The following is a 22,691-nucleotide window of genomic DNA, read 5'->3' as shown; positions in this document are numbered from 1 at the left end:
AAAAAAAAAAAAAAAGAGGTTATAATTCCATAAGGCAGATAGTAAGTATATACATCTTGTTTAATTTCACCCCTTCCATTGTTCTCCATTATTCCCCTCCCATCTGTACACTCAAGTTACGTAGTTCAATTTTTATATAATGCACATTGAATATATTGACTGCATCTGCTCACTCTTGCTACCTCCATTCATGTGCCTTTAACTTTTTTTTTGAAAAAATTTATTTTTAAGACTGGTTCTCACTGTGTACCAAGCTACCTTGAACTCTTTTGCTGAGATCCTCCTGCCTCAGTCTACAGTAGCTGGGAATATAAACACATGCCACAATACCCAGATAAGTTACTGGGAAGAGGCAGGACCAGGGTTAGTGTGTTGCCTGACACTTTTATATCACTGCCATCAGCCAGTGTCATAGGAATATAATGGTGAGGGAGTCGGAGGCCATCACATCCTATGGGCCTGGCAGGGGGTGTCCAGACCACAGAAGAGAAACCGCAGTCTCAGCTTTCTAACTCTAGAAGGAGCCTCTGTGCAACCCGGAGCACACACATTCCCCTTTGAGCTCTCCTTTTTAATGAAATTAGAGGAGCTGCCCTATGTAGTAGCTCCCTTAAAATATTTCCAGAATCTTCCCTGAGAGATTCTGGAGATAGAAAATGTGTCTTAAGTAGTTCTGGCAACTGGATGCATGATTATGGTATTTTTAGGATGGCTCAGCCTAGACCACTGGGAACTTTCAGGGGCTAGGGGTAGGGGTTAACGTCTTTAAAAAACCTCAGAAAGCAGAAGAGCACCCCTCTCTTCCCACTGTCTGATCTGGACCAAGATTTCTTGGTTCCTTTCTTTTCCATCCCCTGGATACCCAGCATTGGTAACATCTAAGCGCAGACACTCAACTTGCTAAGACTGGGCCAGAGCTACTATCCAGCCCCAGCCAAGCCTGTGGCTTCCCAGTCCCCACTGCCAGCCACTACTGTGGCTAGTTCATCAACCCTGGCCATGTTATTAGCAGCTTCTCCTTCTGAACTTGACTCTATGCCAGTCTCTGTATCACATGTGCACACACATTACCTCATTTTGTCCTCATACCACCATTGAGCGTCAAACTGTGAGTTCAATCTGGGCCTTTATTGTTGCTTCTAAATGTTGAATGACATTGCTAGCATGAGATCTCCCATAGACCTAAGTAGTCTGGGGTAGCAGCGAAATTAACATTAGGAACCCTGAGCTAGACAGGCAGGGGTTCGAGTGCACCTCTCCAGCAGTCTGCCACAGTGTCTTCTTCCTGTGGGGAAGTGGCAGTACATGAGAGTGTTGTGACACGCCAGCTGACACATTGAACATGTGGCTATGGAAATGACTGTTACTAGCCAGACATGGTGGCTCACTCCTGTAATTCCAGCACTCAGGATGCCCAGTTTCAGGCTGATCTGAGCTGTATAGCAAGACCCTGTTTCAATAAGAAAAAGAGTTCTTACTACTGCTCCTCCGGGTGTACTCCTGTGGCACACCCTCTCTTGTCAGCTCCCATGTTTGAGTTGCCCAGCTGCCAATCTGGTCAGATGTTGTGAACTTGCTGCACTGTGGCAGCCGTGGCTCAGGGCGCAGCCTGAGCTACCATGCTCTTCACAGCAAGACCTGCTCTGCCCCTGGGGTGAGGCCAGGTGTGCTGTGATACAGGGTGTGGGGTGCCCAGCATGGTGCCATGGATGCCACAGCCCCTGGAGTGGGAGCTGGCCCCGCTCTGGGTGAGGCTGTCATCCTTGCTCTCTACAGAGGTGTCCTGGGGTCTGCTGGGTGGTGCCTGGTTTCCTGGAAGCCTGTCCACAGCTTTGGGATTTATTACCCAGGGCACTGGGTGTGATTGGCAGTCAGAGGGGACTTTTGCCAGGAATGTGGCCCCTAGCCACTGAGTCAGCAGAAACCAAGAATTTAGATTTGAGTGATCCTGCCTTAGGGTGATAGTGAGTGCTGCACGTAGACCCCAAACATTGAAATAGGATGGGTTTTGACAGGACCAGCCTGACTCTTATCTCCTCCATTCCTCCTCACTGCTAGGCAAAGGCCCCGGAAGTGGTCTGTATTCCCACTGAACCAGGGGGATCTGCTAAGCAGTGGCCCCACTGCAGAGGACTCTGCCAGCTCAGCAGCAGAGCATATCCACTGAACACATTGCTAATGAGGAACAGTTAAAAATAATAAAACTAGGAAACTTTAAAATTAACATTAACTTACTGCTAGCTTACTATTTTTTGTATTAATAATATGAAAGCAGTTTGTAGACCAGAGATAAAAATAGAAAGCAATAAGGTAGTCAGTGCAAGGACTGAATATTTTAGATATTCAAAATATGGTATAAGACGGAGAGAAAAATGTACAGATTTGGATGAATTGAGGAGAAAAGATACATTCATAAAAGGAAAGAAATAACGTAGAATTAGATGAACTCTAAATCAAATATCAGTATGCTTTTTGAAGACCTACCAAAATATCAAAATTCTGCTTGAATTTATTATCATATATATATATAAACAATAATGAATAAGGCAGTTACTTCAGACCCATATGGATTCCATGGACTTTTTGTTGTTGTGTTGTCGGTTGTGGGATTCCCAGGCCTACGCACTGTTCCTGACCTTTTGTGCTCATGACTGGCATACTACCACTTTGAGCCACAGCTCCACTTCTGGTTTTCTGATGCTTTACTGGAGATTTAAGAGTCTTCCAGACGCCTGTAATCCTAGCTACTCAGGAGGCTGAGATCTGAGGATCAAGATTCAAAGCCATCCCAGGCAGGAAAAGTCCATGAGACTTTTATCTTCTCCAATAAACCACTCAGAAAGCCAGAAGTGGCGCTGTGGCTCAAGCAGTAGAGTGCTCGCCTTGAGCTGAAGAGCTGAGGGACAGCGCCCAGGCCCAGAGTTCAAGCCCCGGGACAGACAGACAAAAAAAAAAAAAAAGGAGCGTCTTAGACTTTCTTGCCCAGGTTGGCTCTGAACCGTGATACTCAGCTCTCAAGCCACCTGAGTAGCTAAGATTATAGGTGTGAGCCACCTAGTGTCCAGTTTGGAGTCTGTGGATTTTATTAACAAAGTTAATACTTTTGATATAAAAAACATATCATCTTCCTGTTCCTGAGACTGTGGCTCCTAAGAGAGCAGGCAAGCTGCCCATAGGCACCCACTGGCCCAGGCCAAAGAAGGTGAGGGTGGTTTTGCTGGGAGGGACGGGTGGGGAGCAGAGGGCCTGGTGTCCCCTGGTGTTCCCAAGGCCAAGGCCGGCAACCCTGCTAACAGGCACTTCAATGCTTTGTTTGCTTGCCTCGTACAGCTCTGATTGAGTCCCTCAACCAGAAACCACAGGCTGCCGGTGACCAAACCCAACCCACAGACACTACCCACGAGACCCACAGGAAAACAGGTGCGACCGACGCCCCCTCAGCCAACGGTGAGGCTGGAGGAGGAGAGAGCACCAAGGGCTACACTGCAGAGCAGGTGGCGGCCGTGAAAAGGTAGAGGGCCAAGTAGCCCGCAGATTGGGGGCGGAACAGGGAAAGTTTCCTTCAACATAGTCTGCCGATAGCCCAGAGGGCCCTAAGAAGGTCTTGGAGGCTGGAGGAGGTGCAGCCTTATTTCCCACAAGGCCTGGGATACTTTGTAAGAACCAGGGCCCCACTGTCTGCCTCCCACCAAAACAGCCCTCAGCAGAGGCTGCAGACACAATACTGCTACCTTCCTCTGCCACTGGCACAGAGATGCAGCCTGGTCTCCCCCTCCATATTCCCCCAGCCCACACCCCCACACCAGCAAAGGCTTTCTCAGAGGCAGAGGCTGAGTCAGGCCCTGCCCCAAGCAGCACACTACCAGACTAGCCTCAGACGTCCCTCTGTGGTCATACACACCTCCCGGCAAGCTTCAGCCAGGAGGTCAGGGGTGACCAGGCATGACTGTAGTCTGCCATCCTCCAGGCTAGGGTTAAACTAAGGTTTAAGGTTAAGGCCAACAATTGTAAATGCTAAAGCTGACATAAAAAGGGTTGTGAAGGCCTAGAGAAGGCCGAGAACCAGAAGGTCTCAAGGGACCCGGAAAGTAAGATGTGATAGACGAGAGGAGAACCAGGGTTTCTTCGGGGCCCTGTACTTTGGGTGAATAGACCCCTGCCACTTCTGGCCTTTCTGCCATCCACTTAAAACTCAGATCACCAGGAGAGCACAGTTGGCTGAGCTCATAGATGACAGATATTGGCCATCCTTCCAAGGTGGCGTCCAGTTAGAGCTGTTAGCACAAGGGAAACAGATGTTGGTCTGGCCTCGTGGTGGTTGCTCCCTGGACTCCTAAAGGTTCTTGGTGTTCCCAGTGGGCCTGCCCAGCTTCCCAGCCCCTGGAGTTCACTGAAGCCAGACAGCTGACTCAAGATGGTATTAGCCATGCCCTGCTTCTCCCCATGCCTGCCTGTCCTTACATACCTTACACCCCTCGGCCCTGGGCCCACATAGGCCACTCCTACCACACTCTTCTCCTTCCCCCAGGGTCAAGCAATGTAAAGATTACTACGAGATCCTGGGGGTGAGCCGAGGAGCCTCAGATGAGGACCTGAAGAAGGCCTACCGCAAACTGGCCCTCAAATTCCACCCAGACAAGAACCATGCACCTGGGGCCACTGAAGCTTTCAAAGGTGAGAGGGCCCCAGGATCCCAGCTCCTGTCCTTGGAGCATGGGGCCAAGACAGCTTTCCCAGGAAGTAGAAGAGGTGGTCTCAGACCCGAGTCCCTGGGCCTTGAGCTGCTTTCTAAGGTCTTACTAGCCATTTCTAGCAATGTGGAATCTGCCACTCGTGGCTCCCTTTCTTATTCCCAGAGGTTACAAGAGGAGAGCTGAGGCAAGAGTTCTGGAAGCTTCTTGAGAGTCACACAGTACGTGGGTAGGGCAGCCCCAGCCATCTCCTCCCTAGTAAGACCTGCAGTAGGGCATTGCAGTCTCTCTCTACTTCAGGACCTATTGATTATGGTCTGGATATGTCATTTATTTTTATTTTATTTATTATTTATATCTGAAGCTGAATAAGATACAATGCAAAGAGATCCATTTTGGCTCTTGGTTCTAGTCTAAGGTCAAGGCCTTTTTTTTTCCCTCCTTTGGTCGTGGGACTTGAACTCAGGGCCTTAGTGCTATCCATAAGCTCTTTTTGCTCAAGACTAGTGCTCTGCCACTTTAAGTCAGAGCACCACTTCCAATTTTCTGATAGTTAACTAGAGATAAGAGTATCACAGACTTTCCTGTCTGAGCTGGCCTTGAACCGTGATTCTCAGATCTCTGCCTCCTGAGTAGCTAGGATTACAGGTGTGAGCCACCAGTACCTGACTGCTTTAGTTATTTTTGGTTAGGGCCTCATGTTTTTGCCAGGGCTGGTCTCCAACCATAGTCCTCCCATATAGCTAGAATTACACGCCTGGGCTGTCTTATAGCCTTATAATTTATTAATTAGATTCTTATTTAACCTATCAAGCACACATGTGCACCAAATGCCAGTCCCTGGATACTCCTTTTCTTGTTCCCACCTCATCTCCCTCTGGGGATAGATAGCAAGGTAATGGGCCTCAGCTGGACTGGGCTCTATGCTTTGTAGCACTGAGACCAGGATCATAGCCCAATGGAGAGCCTATAACCAAGCACCCGAAGAACCTAGTGCTCTGTCTCCCAGGGGCCTGATCAGAGAGAGAAGAAGAATGGAGGTAGAGAGGCAGGATGGCATAGGTAATGTTTCTCCACCCTGCATGCATGGTAGGGACTGAGAGGCTACATCTGGCTTTGGGGCATTGTCTGATGGGAGAGGAAAGAGGTAGAGGGCTCCACCTTCTCCCAAGGGTCACAGACTTTGAGCAGATCCTTGGGCCACTGCCATGATTGAAGAGCACTTTGACAAGAAAGAGCAAGAGGCTGAGGGTTGGCTCAGAGCTGGGGATCCTGGGCATCCACAGACCTTCGGCCCAGGAGGTAAGGAGGCCCCAGGGCCAGTAGGAAACAGCAGCTCTGGGACCTTGGAGCCCAGAGAGAGTCCTCACCTGGCGACACCATTAGCCCAGAGGAGTCTCAACCAGAACCCAGGGATTTGGCCCTTCCCAGCAGTCCCGGTGCCTTCTGGTTTACAAGGACCTCATGTATTGTTCAGCCTGGATCACACTTGAACTTCAAGATTATATTATCTCTCTCCATGGGCACCTGCAAGAGAGAACAGTGAAGAAAGGGGGTTTGGTGGTTTCCATGTTGTCAGCAAGAAAACTTGAACTAAGCTGGGCATCTATGGCTCATACATGTAATCCTAGCTTATTCAGGAGGCTGAGATCTGAGGATCATGGTTCAGAGCCACCCCAGGAAGACAAATCCAAGAGACTCTTATCCCAATTAACTGCCAAAAAGCCAGAGTCCAAGGCATGGCTCATGATGGAAAAAGCTGAGAAGAGTGTGGGGCACAATAGAAAACAAAACAAAACCAAAAAACTGGAAGCAGCATAGTCCCTGTAATCGTGCACGCTGACTCGCACTCAGTATCCCATCAAGGAAGCAGGAGGATCACACGTTTTGAGTCCAGCCTGGGCTACATAACAACACCCTGCCTCAAAAAAAAAATCCTCCTGGGTTTGACTCCTGCCTCTGCAACCTCAGCTGTGTGGTTTTTGGCAATCTTCACATGAGTATGATGGAGACAGTGTTGTTAGTAGTGTGAGCTATGCCCACAATACATGTCCAACAGACTACTTCCTACTGGCCCTGAGAACCCCCGTGCCTCAAATGCCTGACTTCCAAAGAAACCAGCACCGGGCTGTTTCAGGACCCTACCCACACCCACACCCAGCCTCCTCAGGCCTGACCTTTGCATTCCTTTCAGCCATTGGGACAGCATATGCGGTACTCAGCAACCCTGATAAAAGGAAACAGTATGACCAGTTTGGTGACGACAAGAGCCAGGCAGCCCGGCATGGCCATGGGCATGGGGACTTCCACCGGGGCTTTGAGGCTGACATCTCCCCCGAAGACCTCTTCAACATGTTTTTCGGTGGTGGCTTCCCTTCTAGTAAGTCTCCTGCCCTCCCCCCTGCCGGGTCTTCTAGGAGGTGATGTGGGGTGGGGGAGAGGATGCCAGCCTGTCCTGTCCCTGTAGCCCCAGCCCCTGACCAGTTCTTCTGACCCTCAGGTAACGTCCATGTCTACAGCAATGGACGCATGCGCTACACCTATCAGCAAAGGCAGGACCGCAGGGAGAACCAGGGTGATGTGAGTGGCACAGTGCGGGGGGTGGGGGGGACGGGGGGGCGGGGGCAGAGGGAGGTTGCTGGGAGAAGGGCACAGGCACTAGAGGAGGGAGGTCTACTCCCTGCTGCCCATCCTGGAGTCCACAGTGCCCACACAACTCTCAGCCAAGGAGCCATGGTGACCCCATGCCATTCTGCCGAGTGACACCAGAGAGAGCCACACTCCATATTGTCCACTGTGATCTCATGGCCTCTATTGGGAATTGTCATGCAGAAACTTCTCCACCTACAGACAGTTTTGAATGTGAATAGCTTCTGTGTGAAATAACATTTTCAAAGCAATAGTTGTTAAATTTTGTGAAAGAACCAGAAAGGATGCCAGCATGGGTGCTTTTCAACACTCTTTAAATGTGTCCAAAAATTTTAACTAGACACATTCAAACACACATTTTGCATTCGGTAGATTGACAAATAGCCAACAGGCTAAAAACAGTGAAGACAGTAGCAGAGCATTTAAAATTCTGGCAATCTTGAGTGTTTGTTTTTTTTTCTTTTTTTTCTTGTCTGTCATGGGGCTTGAACTCTGGGTCTGGGCACTGTCCCTGCGCTCTTCAGCTCAAGGCAAGCACTCTACCACTGGAGCCACAGTGCCACTTCTGGTTTTCTGAGAGGTTCATTAGAGATAAGAGTCTCACGGACTTTTCCTGCCTGGGCTGGCTTTGAACCATGATCCTCAGATCTCAGCCTCCTGAGTAGCTAGGCGTGAGCCACTGGGCACCGGGCGCGTATTTACTTTTGTTCTGATGGTGTTTTATTTTGTTTGAGAGGAGGGGATTTGTGGTTCTAGGGCTTGAATACAGAACTTTACGCTTGCTAAACTAGCACTGCCACTTGAACCACACCCCTGGTCCTTTCTGCTTTGGTTATTTTTCAAGTAGGGTTTTGTTTATTGCCCTGGGAAGGCCTTGCATCAAGATCCTCCTATCTATACCTCCCAAGTAACTAGGTATGTCCCATCACACCCAACTTGTTTGTTGAGATAAGGGGGTGGTGCTTGCTATCTTTTTGCCCCAGATAAACCTCAAATCTTGACCCTCCCAGTCTCTGCCGTCTAAGAAGCTGGAATTACAGGTGTGAGCCATTGTGCCTGGATCATAAGAAGAAGAAAAAAACTTTATAATCTGACATATAGAAAAGTTTCTATAAACACAAATCATTCAGTAAATTCATTTTTTTGGGGGGGGGTCCAGTTGTGGGGCCTGAACTCTGGGCCTGGGTGCTGTCCCTCAGCTCTTCAGCTCAACGCTAGAGCTCTACCACTTGAGCCACAGCACCACTTCCGGCTTTTTTTTTTAATTTTGCTTATGTGGTGCTGAGGAATCGAACCCAGGGCCTCAGGCATGCAAGACAAGCACTCTACCACTGAGCCATCTTCCCAGCCCCAGTAAATTCATTTTTATTTTTCGTGTTTTTGTTTGCTTGATTGTTTTTTGTGTGGTACAGGGCATTGGACCCAAGGCTTCACACATCCTAGGCAAGCTCTCTACTACTGAGCTACATCCTCAGTCCTCTGATACATTTCTTTGTGTGTGTTCATACTGGGACTTGAACTCAAAGCCAGGGTACTCTCCCTTAGTTTCTTCACTGAAGGCTATGCTCTAGTATGTGAGGCACAGCTCCACTTCAGCTTTTTGGTGGTTAATTGGAGAAAAGAACCGGGCTGGGAAGGTGGCTTAGTGGTAGAGTGTTTGCCTACATGCATGAGGCCTCGGTTCGATTCCTCAGCACCACATAAGCAAAAAGAAAAAAGCCAGAAGTGGCACAATGGCTCAAGTGGTATAGCGCTAGCCTGGAGCTGAAGAGCTGAGGGACAGCGCCCAGGCCCAGAGTTCAGGCCCCACGACCGGACCCAAAAAAAAACAAAAAAAAAGAATCTCACAGACTTTACTGGTTAGGCTGGCTTCAAAACTAGATCCTCAAATCTGAGCCTCCTGAACACAAGCCACTGGCACCCTGCCAGCCTTAATTGGTCATTTTTATCTATTTATCTATCTATTTATTTATGTATCTATTTATTTATTTGCCGGTCCCAGGGCTGAGCTTCTTTAGAAGCTCAAGGCTAGCACACTACCACTTGAGCCACATTACCATTTCTGGCTTCTTCTATTTATGTAGTACTGAGGAATCCAACAAACCCAGAGCTTCATACATGCTAGGCAAACACTCTACCACTAAGCCACATTCCCAGCCCCATAACTGTTAATTTTTTCATTGACAATATATTTGTGTTCAGAATTCAAGAAGATAAGTGTGGTAAAAATTTCCCTCTGGACTGCCTTCTGTTCTCCTGAGGGCAGCCACTTTTACTGATGAGTTAATAATCTCCAAACCATACAACCTCCATTGGCTATTTTGTTTTTATCAGGAAAAGCTAGCAGGTGGAGGAACTTCTGTACCTGGGGAACTGGGGAAGGAAAAGGAAGATGTGGTGTCATGACCACCATCTTCATTATGCTAGCAAAGCTGGTGGCAAGTGTGGCCAGTTGGGTGACCTTGGCTCTTCCTCCCAGGGCGGGCTAGGAGTATTTGTACAACTGATGCCCATCCTCATCCTGATCCTTGTGTCAGCTCTCAGCCAACTCATGGTCTCCAGTCCACCCTACAGCCTGAGCCTGAGACCGTGAGTACCTGCCCTGGGGCTAGCCACAGCAGGGGGCGGAGGAGTGGGTGTGGAGCCAGGGTTTTGGAGTCTCAAAGCCCTATTAAGGTTCTCAGCCTGATCCAGCCAGCTCTCCATCATCATGGGGAAAGCTGACATAGAGAGGTTGGGGGTGTGGCTCAGTCATTAGAGCATTTGTCTAGTATATGCAAGGCCCTGGGTGCCATGGGCAGTGCGGGAAGAAAGCTAACCTAGAATAATAAAAAAAAAAAAACAACGCACTCACTTTTTAACGCTTCTAAGAACACAGATCAAGAGGTAAACTAGGACTGAAAGCCACTTACTTAATAGATGCATTCCTTTTTTTTTCTTTTTTTTTTTTTTTTGCAATTCTGGGGTTTGAACCGAGGGCCCTGTGCTCAGCACTCACTGGAGCCACAACCCCAGCAGCCTCTTAACATTTTTGAGGCTCACACCCTCCTGAGAAAATGCAGTGGCAGCTACAGATAGTTTCAGAGGTCTGGGGACTCTCCCCTCCCCACCTTTATCTGCTGACCTTGGAGGACTGTCTGCTCTTAAAATGCAGTTAGAAGCTGGGTACCAATGGCTCACACCTGTAATCCTAGTTACTTAGGAGGCTGAGATCTGAGGATCATGGCTCAAAGCCAGCTCAGGCAGGAAAATCTGTAAGACTTTTATCTCCTATTAACCACCAGAAAAACCAGAGTGGCACTGTGGTTTAAGTGATAGAGCACTCGCCTTGAGCTGAAGAGTGCAGGGACAGCACCCAGGCCCAGAGTTCAAGCCCCACAAACGACAAAAAAAAAAAAAAAATCCAGTTAGAGCCCGGGACCATGGAAAGAGCAGGGCTCTAGATAGAGTGAGCAAGGGTGGCTTAGCACCCCAGCTTCTCACTAAGAAGCTGTAACCCTACATAGGGCATGGAACCTTGGCTTCTTCTATGAAGTGGGTATAATAACATCCACCTCTTGTAAAAATTAGTAGCATATAAAATGTCTTCCTCATTAGAAAAATCTCAACAGTAGTTGTTGAGTGAATATTTGGCCTTAACTGCCAGTACTAAACTTGAACACGTTAGTTGACCTTTTAAGGTGTTGGCATCCTTCAATTTCCAGCACCTGGGGTAATATCTGATCCATAGTAAGGTGCTCAGCTCCTGTAGCGGAAGCCCTCTGCGCCTGTCTGGGGCTCTGTAGTCTCCCTCTTAGCCAGCAGGGGGCAGATTTGGCCCACTGCTGCCGCTCAAGCTCTTTATGGCCAGATGCCAGCCTCTTTCCCTGCAGCTGCGGAGATGAGAGGCAGCAGTCAGAAGGTAGAGATGTCCTTTCTGTGCATTGACTCCTGTTGGGTGTTGAGACTCTCAGCATCCCACAGACCCTGCCATCAGCACTAGAAGGATGCAATTTTTTGGAATCCTTGTCATTTTGTTCCTCTTAGTTTTCTTTGTTTTCTCTTTTTGTTTTCCTGTGGTATTAGAGATTGAACCTAGGGATCTTATGCATGATAAACAGGCATTCTACCATTGAGCTACACTCCTGGTCCTGTCATTTTGTCCCTAAGGCTCTCAGTGAGACCAGGAGCTTCTGGAGAGGCAGCAAGGCCTTTAGCATCAGCGGGCTTATGAGCTGAATGGGGTAATAGAAGCAGGAGAGGCACACTCTCCTCCCAGGTCCCAGCTTCCTACACAAAGGCCTCTCCTAAGAAAGGGGGTTCTCCCCCAAAGGCCTCTAGATCAACCCAACGATAAGGAAAGAGCCTGGAGGTCGGGCTTGACCTAGGCTGGGACACGTGCGGCAGGGATATTCGTCTTCTCCGCAGACCTTCATTCTAGGGAGCGTTCAGGTTCCTGCTGCACTGAAACGGCCATTCCTACAGCCTGTGTGATACCTTCCACCCTGGGGCCCATCACCCAGCTTCCCTGGATCTGGGTGCCTTGGGACCCAGGCTTACTTCATGCCTGGTCTATTTGTGTCAGGTCGGTGGGCCACATCCACAGGCGAGTCACTGAGCACCTGGGCGTGGTGTACTACGTGGCAGACTCCTTTTCTGAGGCACACACCGGCTCCAGCCTCAAAGCAGTTGAGCGGAACGTGGAAGACGACTACATCGCCAACCTCCGCAACAACTGCTGGAAGGAGAAGCAGCAGAGTGAGCGGTTGGGGGGGAGGCAGCAAAGGGTAGGAAAAAGGGGGAAAGCCCTCAGTGTCTTGTGGGCCAGCACCTGGCACTGCCCTGTGCCAACCATGACCTGAACTCCACTCCTGTGCTTCCCTGGGGCTAAGTGCCCAGAGCCACCTGGTTGGTGGTTTCCTCTAGGTTCTCCTAGCCTGTCATTTTGGCTGTAAGGGTGAGTAAGTAGAGGCCGATAGGACATCTCCAGCCATGTATTGTGTGCCCAGAGCTGTCTGTGGGACCCTGGGGAGGTCTGGCCAGGATGACAGGTTCTCACCTGAACCGGCCTTACCCAAATTCTATAGGAAGGGACCTCTCTTACAAGAGAGGACCATGGTTCTCATTGCTCCAGGGGCTTCCCTCCCCTGAGTGGAAGCCAGCCTTCCTCCTCCCCGTGCAGGCCCAGGCAGGCCTGAGGAGTTGCTGGGTACTGAGAGAGTCCTCTTTCCTTTGCAGAGGAAGGCTTGCTGTATCGGGCCCGCTACTTTGGCGACACAGACATGTACCAGAGGGCACAGAAGATGGGCACCCCAAGCTGCAACCGGCTGTCAGAGGTGCAGGCCTCCCTGCATGGATAGTCCTGGGCCAGCCACACCACCCAGGTCCAAGTATGAGCTGGGGCTGCCTCTGCCCTGCAAGCCTGGCAGCTTTGGCCTTGGTCATGAGGCAGAGAAGGGAGGGAGGAAACGGGTGGTAATGACAGATTCTTGTCCCCAGCCTGACTTCATCCTCCAGAGATGGTGCCGATGTGGGGCACCCTGAAGCTGAGGGCTGGTAACCCTCTAGTCATCCTCCCATGCTATTCTGCTCTGTTCTCTTCCTGGGCACTTGTGGCTCTTTAAAAGTTCCATTCTAGCCACCAAGTCACCACAGCCCTCTCCCAAGCATGGCTGATTACTGCCTGTGCCACCAAATATTACTTGCCCCACATACACACTGCCCACTGGATGCCAGAAGAACCTTGTGGGAGCAGGAGGGCCAGAAGTGCCGCTTCGTCTGCCCTTGCAGGCAGGAGGAAATGGAGCTAGATGAATGGGAGGCATGCACGCTGATGCTCTCTCCCCGCTGGGGTCTGAGGCCCACTCAGCGCTGCTGCACCTGGCAGCATAGAAGCCACAGACATCCGGCCCCCACCCAGACATCTCCACTGTGGTCTGCAGAAGGGAACAAAAGGTCATGGGTTCAGGGTCAAAGGCAGCCACTCAGCATAGAAGGGGTGGGGCAAAATGAAAGTCACTGGTGGCGACTGCCCCCATTTCCTCTCCTGTGTGTGGATAGTGGGTTCTGTTCCAGTGCCTCAGACAGCCTGGACCAAGCTTAGAGGAAGACAGACAGAGCCAGAAGAAGTTCTCTATATTGGTGCCCTACTTGCCCTTCCTTTGCCTACGTCCCTGGCAGGGTTCCAGCTGCCAACTGCTCTGAGGCCATTCACTAATGGCTCTGGGGAAACTGACCCCAGAAGGTTGAGCTGGGTAGGGTGCAGCACATGGCAGGTGCTTGTTTGTGTGGCTAAATGAGATACTGGTGGTGACTGCCCAACTAACTTATACTCTCCTCCCCAGACTATGAAATCCCTGGAGAATTTTTGGTGACACACACTGAGCCAAGGTGACGGACTGTATATTTAAAGAAAGACATACAAAGAAAAAAAATTAAAATGGAATTGGAGGCCGAACGCCGCACAACTGCCCTCTCTCTCACCCAGTAAATACAGAAAGCTCTTAGGACAGACAGAAAGCCTGCCACAGGGCTGCCTCCCTCCCTCCCAGGGCTGTCAGAGGCTCCACATCGCTCGCTCCTAGGATACAGAAACCATGGCAACAGAAGTAGAATGTAAAAGTTGCAGCCAATGTCTGTAGGAAGGACTGGGGGAGGGGGTTATCCTACCACCACCACCACCACCACCACCCCCCTTAGGAGCCACCAGCAGTCACCTCAAAGCAGCCAGGCAGAAGTGCTGGCCAAGGATAGCGGAGGAAAGAGCTCACCACAGAATGGAACCTACAGATGCTTGTATATGTATATATATCTATTTATATGTAAATAGACATATATAAAGATATATATATATGTATATAGTCTTTATGCAGGGACTGGGTTTTGTTCTGTATTTTAAAAAATGAGGCCTGTTTGAGGAAGCCTGGTTCTTCAAAAGCTACATGGTAGCCATGATTGCCAGGGTATGTTTTAGTGTCGTTCCCCACCCCTCCCCCTGGCTGTTTCTGATGGCAGCAGTAATCATGGTGGTTGAAATCCATTGGAAGCTTCTGAAGGTAGCCAGATTTGTGGTTAAACTGGAGAGGAGCAGGTGGGGTGGGGCCGCTAAGGGCAGGTACCAGGTCAGTATTGAGCCATGGTAGAGACCCCAGGCAGGGCCTATTCAAGCTGCCTCCTCCTTGGCACCTCAGGTGGGCTTTGTCCTGTTGTCCAGTAGCCAGGCCCCTGCACACGGCATACATCAGGGCCTAGCCCCCTCCCGACCCCAGTCCCTAAGTGGGTTTTGCCTTATAAGGTGCCCCCAGGGCACAGCTCTAGTTGCCACTGGTTTTTCCTAAGTCAAGCACCAAGGATTCCAGACTGCTTTTCCTCCAAGAGTCAGCCCAGGACCCCAGGACCTCAGGACAGCAGCCGACTCGGGAAGAAGTCAGTGCCTATGGGCGCCCCTGCCTTCTCCCTCCAAGGACTCCACCAGACCTCCATTGCTGATCCCTGGACAAAGGACACGGCAGAATGGCTTTCTCACCCTCCCTACGAATGAGGATTTTTTTCTCTCTCTCTCAAAACAGCAGCTGCTGCCAAGGCAAGGAGGGAGGTTTTATTTATTCCCGTGTTTATACAGGGCCTTTTGGACTCGCTGTGCTCCTGTGGCAGTGGGAGTGGCGTCCTGCCCACTGTCTTCCAAAGCCTTACTTCCCCTAGCTGCCAGCCTCAAGGTGGTAACTGTCCTCCCAGAGTTTCTCTTGGCTTTTTTTTTTTTAAGGTTCCCCCAACAAATAGGATTCTTGCTGAGAGGAAGTTTGGTAAGGAAATGTCAAATCTGATTTTGAAACAACGTTGCACCCTGCAGTGAGGTGACCACCCTGGCCTGGCCAGAGTGATCATGAGAACTGGATGCAGGCCAGAGAGGCCCTCCCCTGGTGGCTCTAGCACTCTGCCCCCACCACTGCGACCGTCCAGTCTTGGTAGCTGTCCCTAGATGGGCTGAGCAACGTGCAATAAGAACATAGATCCTTAAGGATCCCCTGAGAAGCTGTATTTCTTGAATTAGAATTCTGAAATTGTACATCTATAAATACATGTTTATTATGTGATTGACCATTGTGGGTCTGCACTGAGCAAGGTACTGAAGGGAGTGGGGACCATCTGCTGGTGGACTGCCTGCTGGAACCAAAACTTGAATTTTCCACACACTGCCTTCTCTCCCCTACCTCGCAGCCCACCTCCCCCCCCCCCTCAACCCTGTCCCCTTCTAGCTCTTTGATTGTTATTTAGAGATAAATTTGTACTGCCCAGGCTGGTTTAGAACTTCAGATCTCAGCATCCTGAGTTGCTAGGATGACAGGTATGAGCTGCCAGTGCTCAGCAACCCAGGAGTACTTAGTGGCAAGCCTGACTCCGTCCAGACAAAGGGCACTGGGGTTGCAGGACCTGGTGTCCCTCTCACCAGCCCCAGGTGGGTGCCTATGCTACCACCTCCACCCTCTAGCCTGTTACTGCCTCCCACTCCCTCCTGGACCAGACCACACCAGCCTGAGGTCCAGGCCCACTCCAGATTGAGAGCAGGAGAAATGAAAGGTTCTCAAATGTGCGTGCATGCACGCTTCCCCTCCCCCCACCCCCCCACAGGTGCCCTCCACAGGAGGTTGGAGAAGTTAAACCTGAGGCAGCCCAAAGGACTCCTGTGAATGAGCAGCAAATCTGCCCGGGCCTCCCGGAGACAGGGCCGGCAGCCCTGACTGGCGGGCCCAGGCCCCTCCCACCACCACACCAGCCAAAGACAGGCCGGCTGCCCAGTGGTGCCACCAAAGCCAGGAACTCATTGGCTGTCCCCAGCCAGGGTCACCCACAGCCTACCCTCATCTTGGAGCTGCCACTTGTTAGCTGCAGTTGGCAGAAGCGTTGCCAGGTGTCTCCCCCATGCCCCCCTCCTCGCTCAGCCCAGGGAGCCAGAAGGGGCGGGACACTGCCTGACTGTAGCAGAAAGAAGGCTTTGACAAATACACCCTGCCCACTGTCAGGTGGCCAAACAAGCCTCAGTCCGCTCAGGCTCCTGGGACATACCCTGGCTTATCTGCCTGCCCCCCAGCTGCCTGGAGCTGGGGAAGGAGCTACTTCTGACTCCAAGAAGCACCTGGCCAGCTAGGGCAGGTACTCAGGGCTGGTTTGGAACAACTTAGAATCCACCAGGCCTCACCCCACATGAAACCAATCACCCACTCCCCAGAACAGGAAATGAGCTCAGAGTTAAGGGAGTGATCCCCAGGGTCTCCAAGAACCTGTGCATGTCTTGGGGGTGGGGGGGGTTAAATCTCCAACAAATACTGAACCCAAGTTTATTGTGTTTCAAGTGGTCAAACCCATTCTGCTAACTAGAGTGGAGTGCATGGGAACTGAGCCCCGGCCGTGGACAAGGGTACAAAGGCCACACAAAGGCAAGTGGGTCAGTGGGGATGCACTGCCTTGCACTCATTGCTGGCTTGGCCATTTACCAACTAGAAGACCCTGAGCATGTTTAATCTGCCTGCTGACAGTGATTGGCACTGGGTATCAATTCCCAATCTGAACAGTGAATCTGCTGCAGTGATGGGAACACACAACACACCCCAGAAGGCAGAGGGGAGGGAGATCTGTGAGCCAGGTCTCTGGGGTAAAGGTGCTGGCCCTGGTGAGGGAAGGGGGTCCAGGCAGAGGGAACAGTATGTGTGGAGGCTGGGGGGGGGGGTGGAGTACAGAGTGAACACAGCAAGGGGCCAGGTCCCCAATCACTACACCAGAACCAGACCACCTGCCACTTCCACAGTCAAATGCATTGGAAACAATGGTCAAGATGCCAGGCTGAACAGAAGCAGGAGGACAGTCTGAGTAAGGTTTCTCCTAGACTTGGAGATTTTTTTGTAGAAGGGTGTCTTATTGCCACACCCTGCCTCCCCCACCCCACTAATCTAAACAGTCTGCAGGGAGTCAGGACCACCTGTCCAGGATCGGACACTAGCTGACCTTTCCTTGGGGGGGGGGGCAGGTGCAGTTCCCAGGGGAATTAGCACTGGAACTTTCAAAGGTTGGGTTCAGGGGGGGCCTCTGGGACTCAGAAGCCTCTGGCAGCCACACTACCCCCACTGGATTGGTCTCATCTTTCTGTTGAAGATATGGATAAGGATGCCCAAGAGCCAGGTGCCTGAGTCACACAAGAGGGTGCTAAGGGTCTCTGTTGACAGATGGGGGGGGGGGGACAAGGCCACAGGATGGGAGCCAATACTCAGCTCCTGACAAAGTACCACCCCCAAATACCTTCCTCACCAGCACCCCTAGTCGTCCTGGCTCCACGTAGCCTGCAGGGCCTTCAGATCTGACTCTGCTGCTGCTTGGAGACTCTTTTACCTTCCCTGCCTCTCGCCCAGCTCCCCCTGCCTAATCATGCTACCCTCCACCAAGCAGTCCTCAGGCCTCTGCAGCCATGGGCAGCTACCTCCTCTCTGTGTAGGTCTCCAACATTTTTCCTCACTTCCCTTCCTGGACAGGCAGAGGCAAGTCATGTTGCCAGTCTCTTTCTGGTTGCAGCCCTGGACACAGTGGGCCATCTAGGAAGAAACAAAGCTGAAGGACAGAAAGGGCCTGACAGCAGCAAGACACCTGTCTAGATGTCTCTTGCCAGCTGTCCAGCTTCTCTGAGCCTTGCCATTTCCTCTACCAGGATCACCTGTGGGCCACTTTGCAGCCATAAATCTGCACCCAGGACCAGATCTGAGAGTTCTCAGACAGAGCTGTCAAGCCTAGGGCTGCCCATGTGGGAAGACAGGCCGGGCTGGGGGTTCTAGCACTAAGTGGGGCATTTTCATTTACTTCTTCCTTGCTTCCTGGGGTAACTCAAAACTCCTCTCCTAGAGAGGATGTGTGCCAAGGCCAATGTGGGAATCACAATGGTGGGGGGGGGGGACAGGAGGAATGACTCGGGCACAGGCCTGTCCCAGGCAACACCGCTCCTGGAATTAGACACATCTCACTGGCTGCCTCACTGCTGATCTGGCCCCCAGCCTCACCAGCAACACCTGCTAGCTGCGGGACCATGGCTTGCATGCTGAAAATAGCATCTGGTACCCCCAAATGTTGCATCCAGCCATGTATTCGAAAACCCAGCAGTAGCCAGGCACCAGAGGCTCATTCATGCCTGTGATCCTAGTTACTCAGGAGGCTGAGATCTGAGAATTGCAGTTAGAAGCCATCCCAGGCAGGAAAGTCCATGAGACTCTTATCTCAAGAAAAACAGAAGAGGCACTATGGCTCCAAGTGGTAGGTAGAGTACTACTACCTTGCACAGAAAATGCTCAGGGACAACGCCCCAGCCCTGAGTTCAAGCCCCAGAGCAGGGAGGGAGGGAAGGAAGCGAGAAGGGAGGGAGGGAGAGAGAGAGAGAGAGAGAGAAACACCCAGGATCAGTTATATCTGTGGGTTTCAGGCTGCGAACTCAGGCCACCAAGGCTGAGAGGTGCTGGGGCTGGCTTCTATCTCCCTCTGGCCCCTTTTTGGCGCTGAAGCATTAAGCACAAAGTCTCCTGACAGATCAGGATTCCAGCCCCAGCTAGCAAGCAGCACTTTTTGTATTTGTGAACCGATATTACAATTGTTACTATCGTTCCATGGACCTCCCTGGCCAGCCATTAAAGCTGTGGGCCTCTGAGTTTCGAGATGTTGTCCTGGGCTGCTAGCCAGCTTCAAGCCAAATGGGGAGCGTGGGGTCGTCCCAGACCCAGCCTCACCCCAGGAGCTGAGCCCAGCCCGAACCAGCTCACTGCTCACTGCCTACAGGCGGCTGGGGTGGGATCCCAGCCCAGAGGATCAAGTTGCTGTGACCTACATCTGCCAATATTATTAGCTCTGGAGCCGGGCGGCTGGAACACAATTCGAGGAACTGTTGACTTGGCTTTGTTTCCAGCCCAGCAGCTAAGAGGGACACATGGAGGTGGGGGCAGGGGCCTCTGGTTCCTCCCAGCCCCCCCCCCCAAGAGAGAAGACTGCACGTACCTGAGGGCACCGCTGCTGTCAGTGAAGACACGAGCTGCCCTAACCTTGGGTCACCTTGGTCAACTGCCTGGCCCTGTAGAAAAGGACTCATCACTACAACCAGGCCTCCCCTCCTGTGCCTGCCCTCCCCTATGCCCTGCTGGGTCTCTGGGGTGAAGGGGAATGGAGAACCTTCCTTCACACCCACTTCCAGCAAGAAGTGGACAGTGCTGCTCTTTCCTACCTCAACCTCAGGTTGACTTTGCTTAGAAGACTGTGATTTTGGAAGTCTCTGAGAAGGACAAGGGGCCAGCTGGCCCTCAGAACTCTATCTACATAATAAGGTTCAAGGGCCCAGCTGGGCTGCTGCTGGTTCATGCCTGTAATCCTAACTATTCAGGAGGCTGAGATCTGAGGATCGCAGATTTAAGCCAGCCTAGGCAGAAGATCCAAGACAGTCTTATCTCCAAGACTCCAAGGAATGGGGGAAAGCTAGTCTGGAGACATAGCTCAAGTAGTAGAGTGTTAGTCTTGAGTGGAAAAAGCCCAACCCTTTGGATTTCAAGCCCCAGTACTGGCACAAACACAAAACAAAGACTGCACTTAGTATGATAAATGTTCACGTAAGAAGGGCTTACTGCATTTAAAAAAACAACAACAGGGATCAGAGGCTGGGAATGTAGCTTAATGGTACATGCGTGAAATCTTGGGTTCAATTCCTCAGTGCCACATAACAGAAAAAGCTGGAAGTAGCATTGTGGCGCAAGTGATAGAGTGCTAGCCTTGAGCAAAAGAAGCTCATGGACAGTGCCCAGGCCCTGAGTTCAAGCAACAGGACTGGCAAAAACAAAAACAATAGCCCAGGGATCAGACAGGTGTCTGTAATCCCCAGCTACTCAGCTACTCTAAGGATCACGGTTTGAAGCCAGCCCAGGCAGAAAAGTCCATGAGACTTTTTATCTTCAATAAACTACTCAGAAAAAAGCCTGAAGTGGTGCTGTGGTAGCACCCAGAACCTGAGGACTGGAAAAACAAACAGGGCCCTAATCTAGTCCTACAGTGTTACTAAACGAGGAAACTGAGGTCAGAGAAAAGTGATTGGCCACCATCACCACAGCCTTAGTGTCCCAGTGAAGGCAGCCCAGGTCCTGGTCTGGGATGGATACCCCTCTTCCTGACCCAGAGTGGGTACACTGAGTATAAGCAGACCAGAGACTTAGCTTGCTAAATACAAACCCTGGGCTCCAGTCAACATGTCTTGCCTCTCCCTGGCTCCTGCCCTGTTTATCACAGGCATTGTCCTCCAATGCCCCCACCCCCGCCCCACCCCCATCCCAGCTTCTGCTTGCCCTTCTGCCCAACCTGTGCTTAACAGGCCTGCCCCTCCCCTCATCATCGTTAACCAGGACAGCCATATTCACCCAGGTGTCTTCATGGATTTCCCAGGCAGTCCAGAACACTGGCCCTTCCTTCACAAGGCCCAGTCCCCTCCCTGCGGAGGTGAACAGAGCTGGCCCCTAGCTGCTGAGAGCCGCCAGGTGAGGCACTTGGGAACTTGGTCCTCTAAGCCCTGACTAGATGAGACCAAGTAAGGAAACTGAGGCAAGCTCCCCACACGTTCCCTTTCTCTAAGACACGATCTGACAGTTCAGCAGGCACCAGGGCGATCAACTGTCCAGGCTGGCCCAGGACACTTCCATTGGCCCTGAAAATCTAAGGTCTCCAGAAACTTCTCAGAACTGGATACTGGGACAGCTGCTTACCTCCCAGGTCATGACATTTCCCCCTCTCCGCTAGACCGGGTCCTTCTGGCTATTGTATGGGCAGAACAAAGTTGCAACCTGGGCTGTGGCTGCCACAAGCCCATGACCAGAGGCCTGTAGTCCCCTGAGGGGGTGAGGGAGGCCCCTGAGCCTGGGGAAGGCCAGCCCTGCCCTAGGCCCTGGGAGGTCACTGAAAGAGGGACCCCAAGAGGGGCCCAGAGAAGCCTGGGCCAAGTTTATTTTTAGTCTAGGGGAGGGCATTTTGAGGTAATCTCCAGTGGGGCCACCCCATAGCTAGGGCCAGGCAGAGCTGCCTGGGGCCCAAGCAGGCTGCCTCTACCTGTCTGGGTCTGAGGTGAGTCATTTCCTCCCTCAGCTGGCACAAGGCTGGGAGGGGCGTCTAAAAATAGCAGGCCCACAGAAGGAAGAGGCCCAAAGAGCTTCTCCATAGGTGAGGCCGGGCCCCGTGCTCGCCACACTCACACCAGCTGTAGCCCCCACTGGACCACAGGACCCTGAGACCCCCGCCTTCCCCTCCCCAGGCTCAGTGTGAACCCCCAGGTGGAAAAGTCCTCTGGAAGGCTGGCATCAGGGAGGGGAGGGTAGGCTAGGGGCTTGCAGAGGAGAGGCTGAAGGGTGTGGGATTCAGAGGCTCGGTCTCTCCTGCTGGACACCCCTCTTGCAGCATCTCCATACTTCATTCTTCCCTTTCACCCCCCACCCACCCACACACCCAGACCCCCACACAGCCCTCACCACTAGCATGGTCTCGGCAGGCCTCCATTTCCCAGGTCACAGCAGACCACAGCTTGCTTAGCTACACCCAGGGAAGACAAGGAGGCCATGTTCCCCACATCCCTGAGCCTGGGGACCACTCCAGAAAGGACAAGAGAACACCCAGAGCAGGAACAAGAGGCAAGGTTCAAATCCTGCGACTGCCCCTTCCCAGCCACGACAGGTAACTGGCCTTCTCCTTGCCTGAGTTTACCGTCAACCTAGAGGACACCATCACATTACACACGAAAGATGCAGAGTCTCCAAGCAAGCATCAAAGCTTGAGGTGTGCAGCTAGAAACCTGGAGGGAAAACACAGATGTGAAGGCTTTAGTGTTCCTGGCAGGCCTCCGTGGGACAGGCCAGGGCGTAAGCAGTGGGGGAAAGGAGCTAGGTTTTACAATAGTCATGACTACTGTTACAAACACTTTTTGTTTTGTCATTGTTATTGTTGGCAGTACTGGATTCTGAACTCTGGATCTTGCACTGACTGAGCAGGCGCTCTATCACTTAGGCCCTTCCCTCAGCCCTTCAAAAGATGTGTTGTGGTTGTTAGGAAGGTGATGCACAGAGGGTTTACAGTTACATAAGTCAGGTAAAGACTCCATCGTGGGGCTTGAACTCTGGGCCTGAGCACTCCCTGAGCTCTTCAGCTCAAGGCGAGCGCTCTACCACTTGAGCCATAGCACCACTTCTGGTTTTCTGGTGGTTTATTGGAGATAAGAGTCTCACAGACTTTCCTGCGCAGGCTGGCTCTGAACTGCAATCCTCAGATCTCAGCCTCCTGAGTAGCTAGGATTACAGGTGTGAGCCACTGACGCCCAGCATACATTTC

At 51.6% G+C, this 22,691-nt stretch overlaps 1 protein-coding gene across 3 annotated transcripts in view; it reads left to right on the top strand.

Annotated features, from left to right (window-relative positions):
• Dnajb12 (DnaJ (Hsp40) homolog, subfamily B, member 12) overlaps positions 1-15,417 on the top strand; it is a 22,557-nt gene extending 7,140 nt beyond the window's left edge. The window contains exons 2-9 of one of the 3 annotated variants that reach the window (XM_013025681.1): positions 3,331-3,511; positions 4,529-4,674; positions 6,886-7,071; positions 7,192-7,271; positions 9,820-9,929; positions 11,905-12,077; positions 12,558-12,709; positions 13,664-15,417. In XM_013025681.1, the coding sequence (XP_012881135.1) occupies positions 3,331-3,511; positions 4,529-4,674; positions 6,886-7,071; positions 7,192-7,271; positions 9,820-9,929; positions 11,905-12,077; positions 12,558-12,679 (998 nt within the window). In that variant the 3' untranslated portion in view covers positions 12,680-12,709; positions 13,664-15,417. The remainder of the gene's footprint in view (positions 1-3,330; positions 3,512-4,528; positions 4,675-6,885; positions 7,072-7,191; positions 7,272-9,819; positions 9,930-11,904; positions 12,078-12,557; positions 12,710-13,663) is intronic. The other 2 variants (XM_013025680.1, XM_013025682.1) reach the window with 2 other exon arrangements.
• Positions 15,418-22,691: the final 7,274 nt, after the last annotated feature.

This window comes from Dipodomys ordii, unplaced genomic scaffold (assembly GCF_000151885.1).
Source record: "Dipodomys ordii isolate 6190 unplaced genomic scaffold, Dord_2.0 Scaffold86, whole genome shotgun sequence".
NCBI classification, from domain to species: Eukaryota; Metazoa; Chordata; class Mammalia; order Rodentia; family Heteromyidae; genus Dipodomys; species Dipodomys ordii.
Note: the sequence above shows the minus strand (reverse complement) of the source record. Positions and strands in the feature narration are given on the sequence as shown.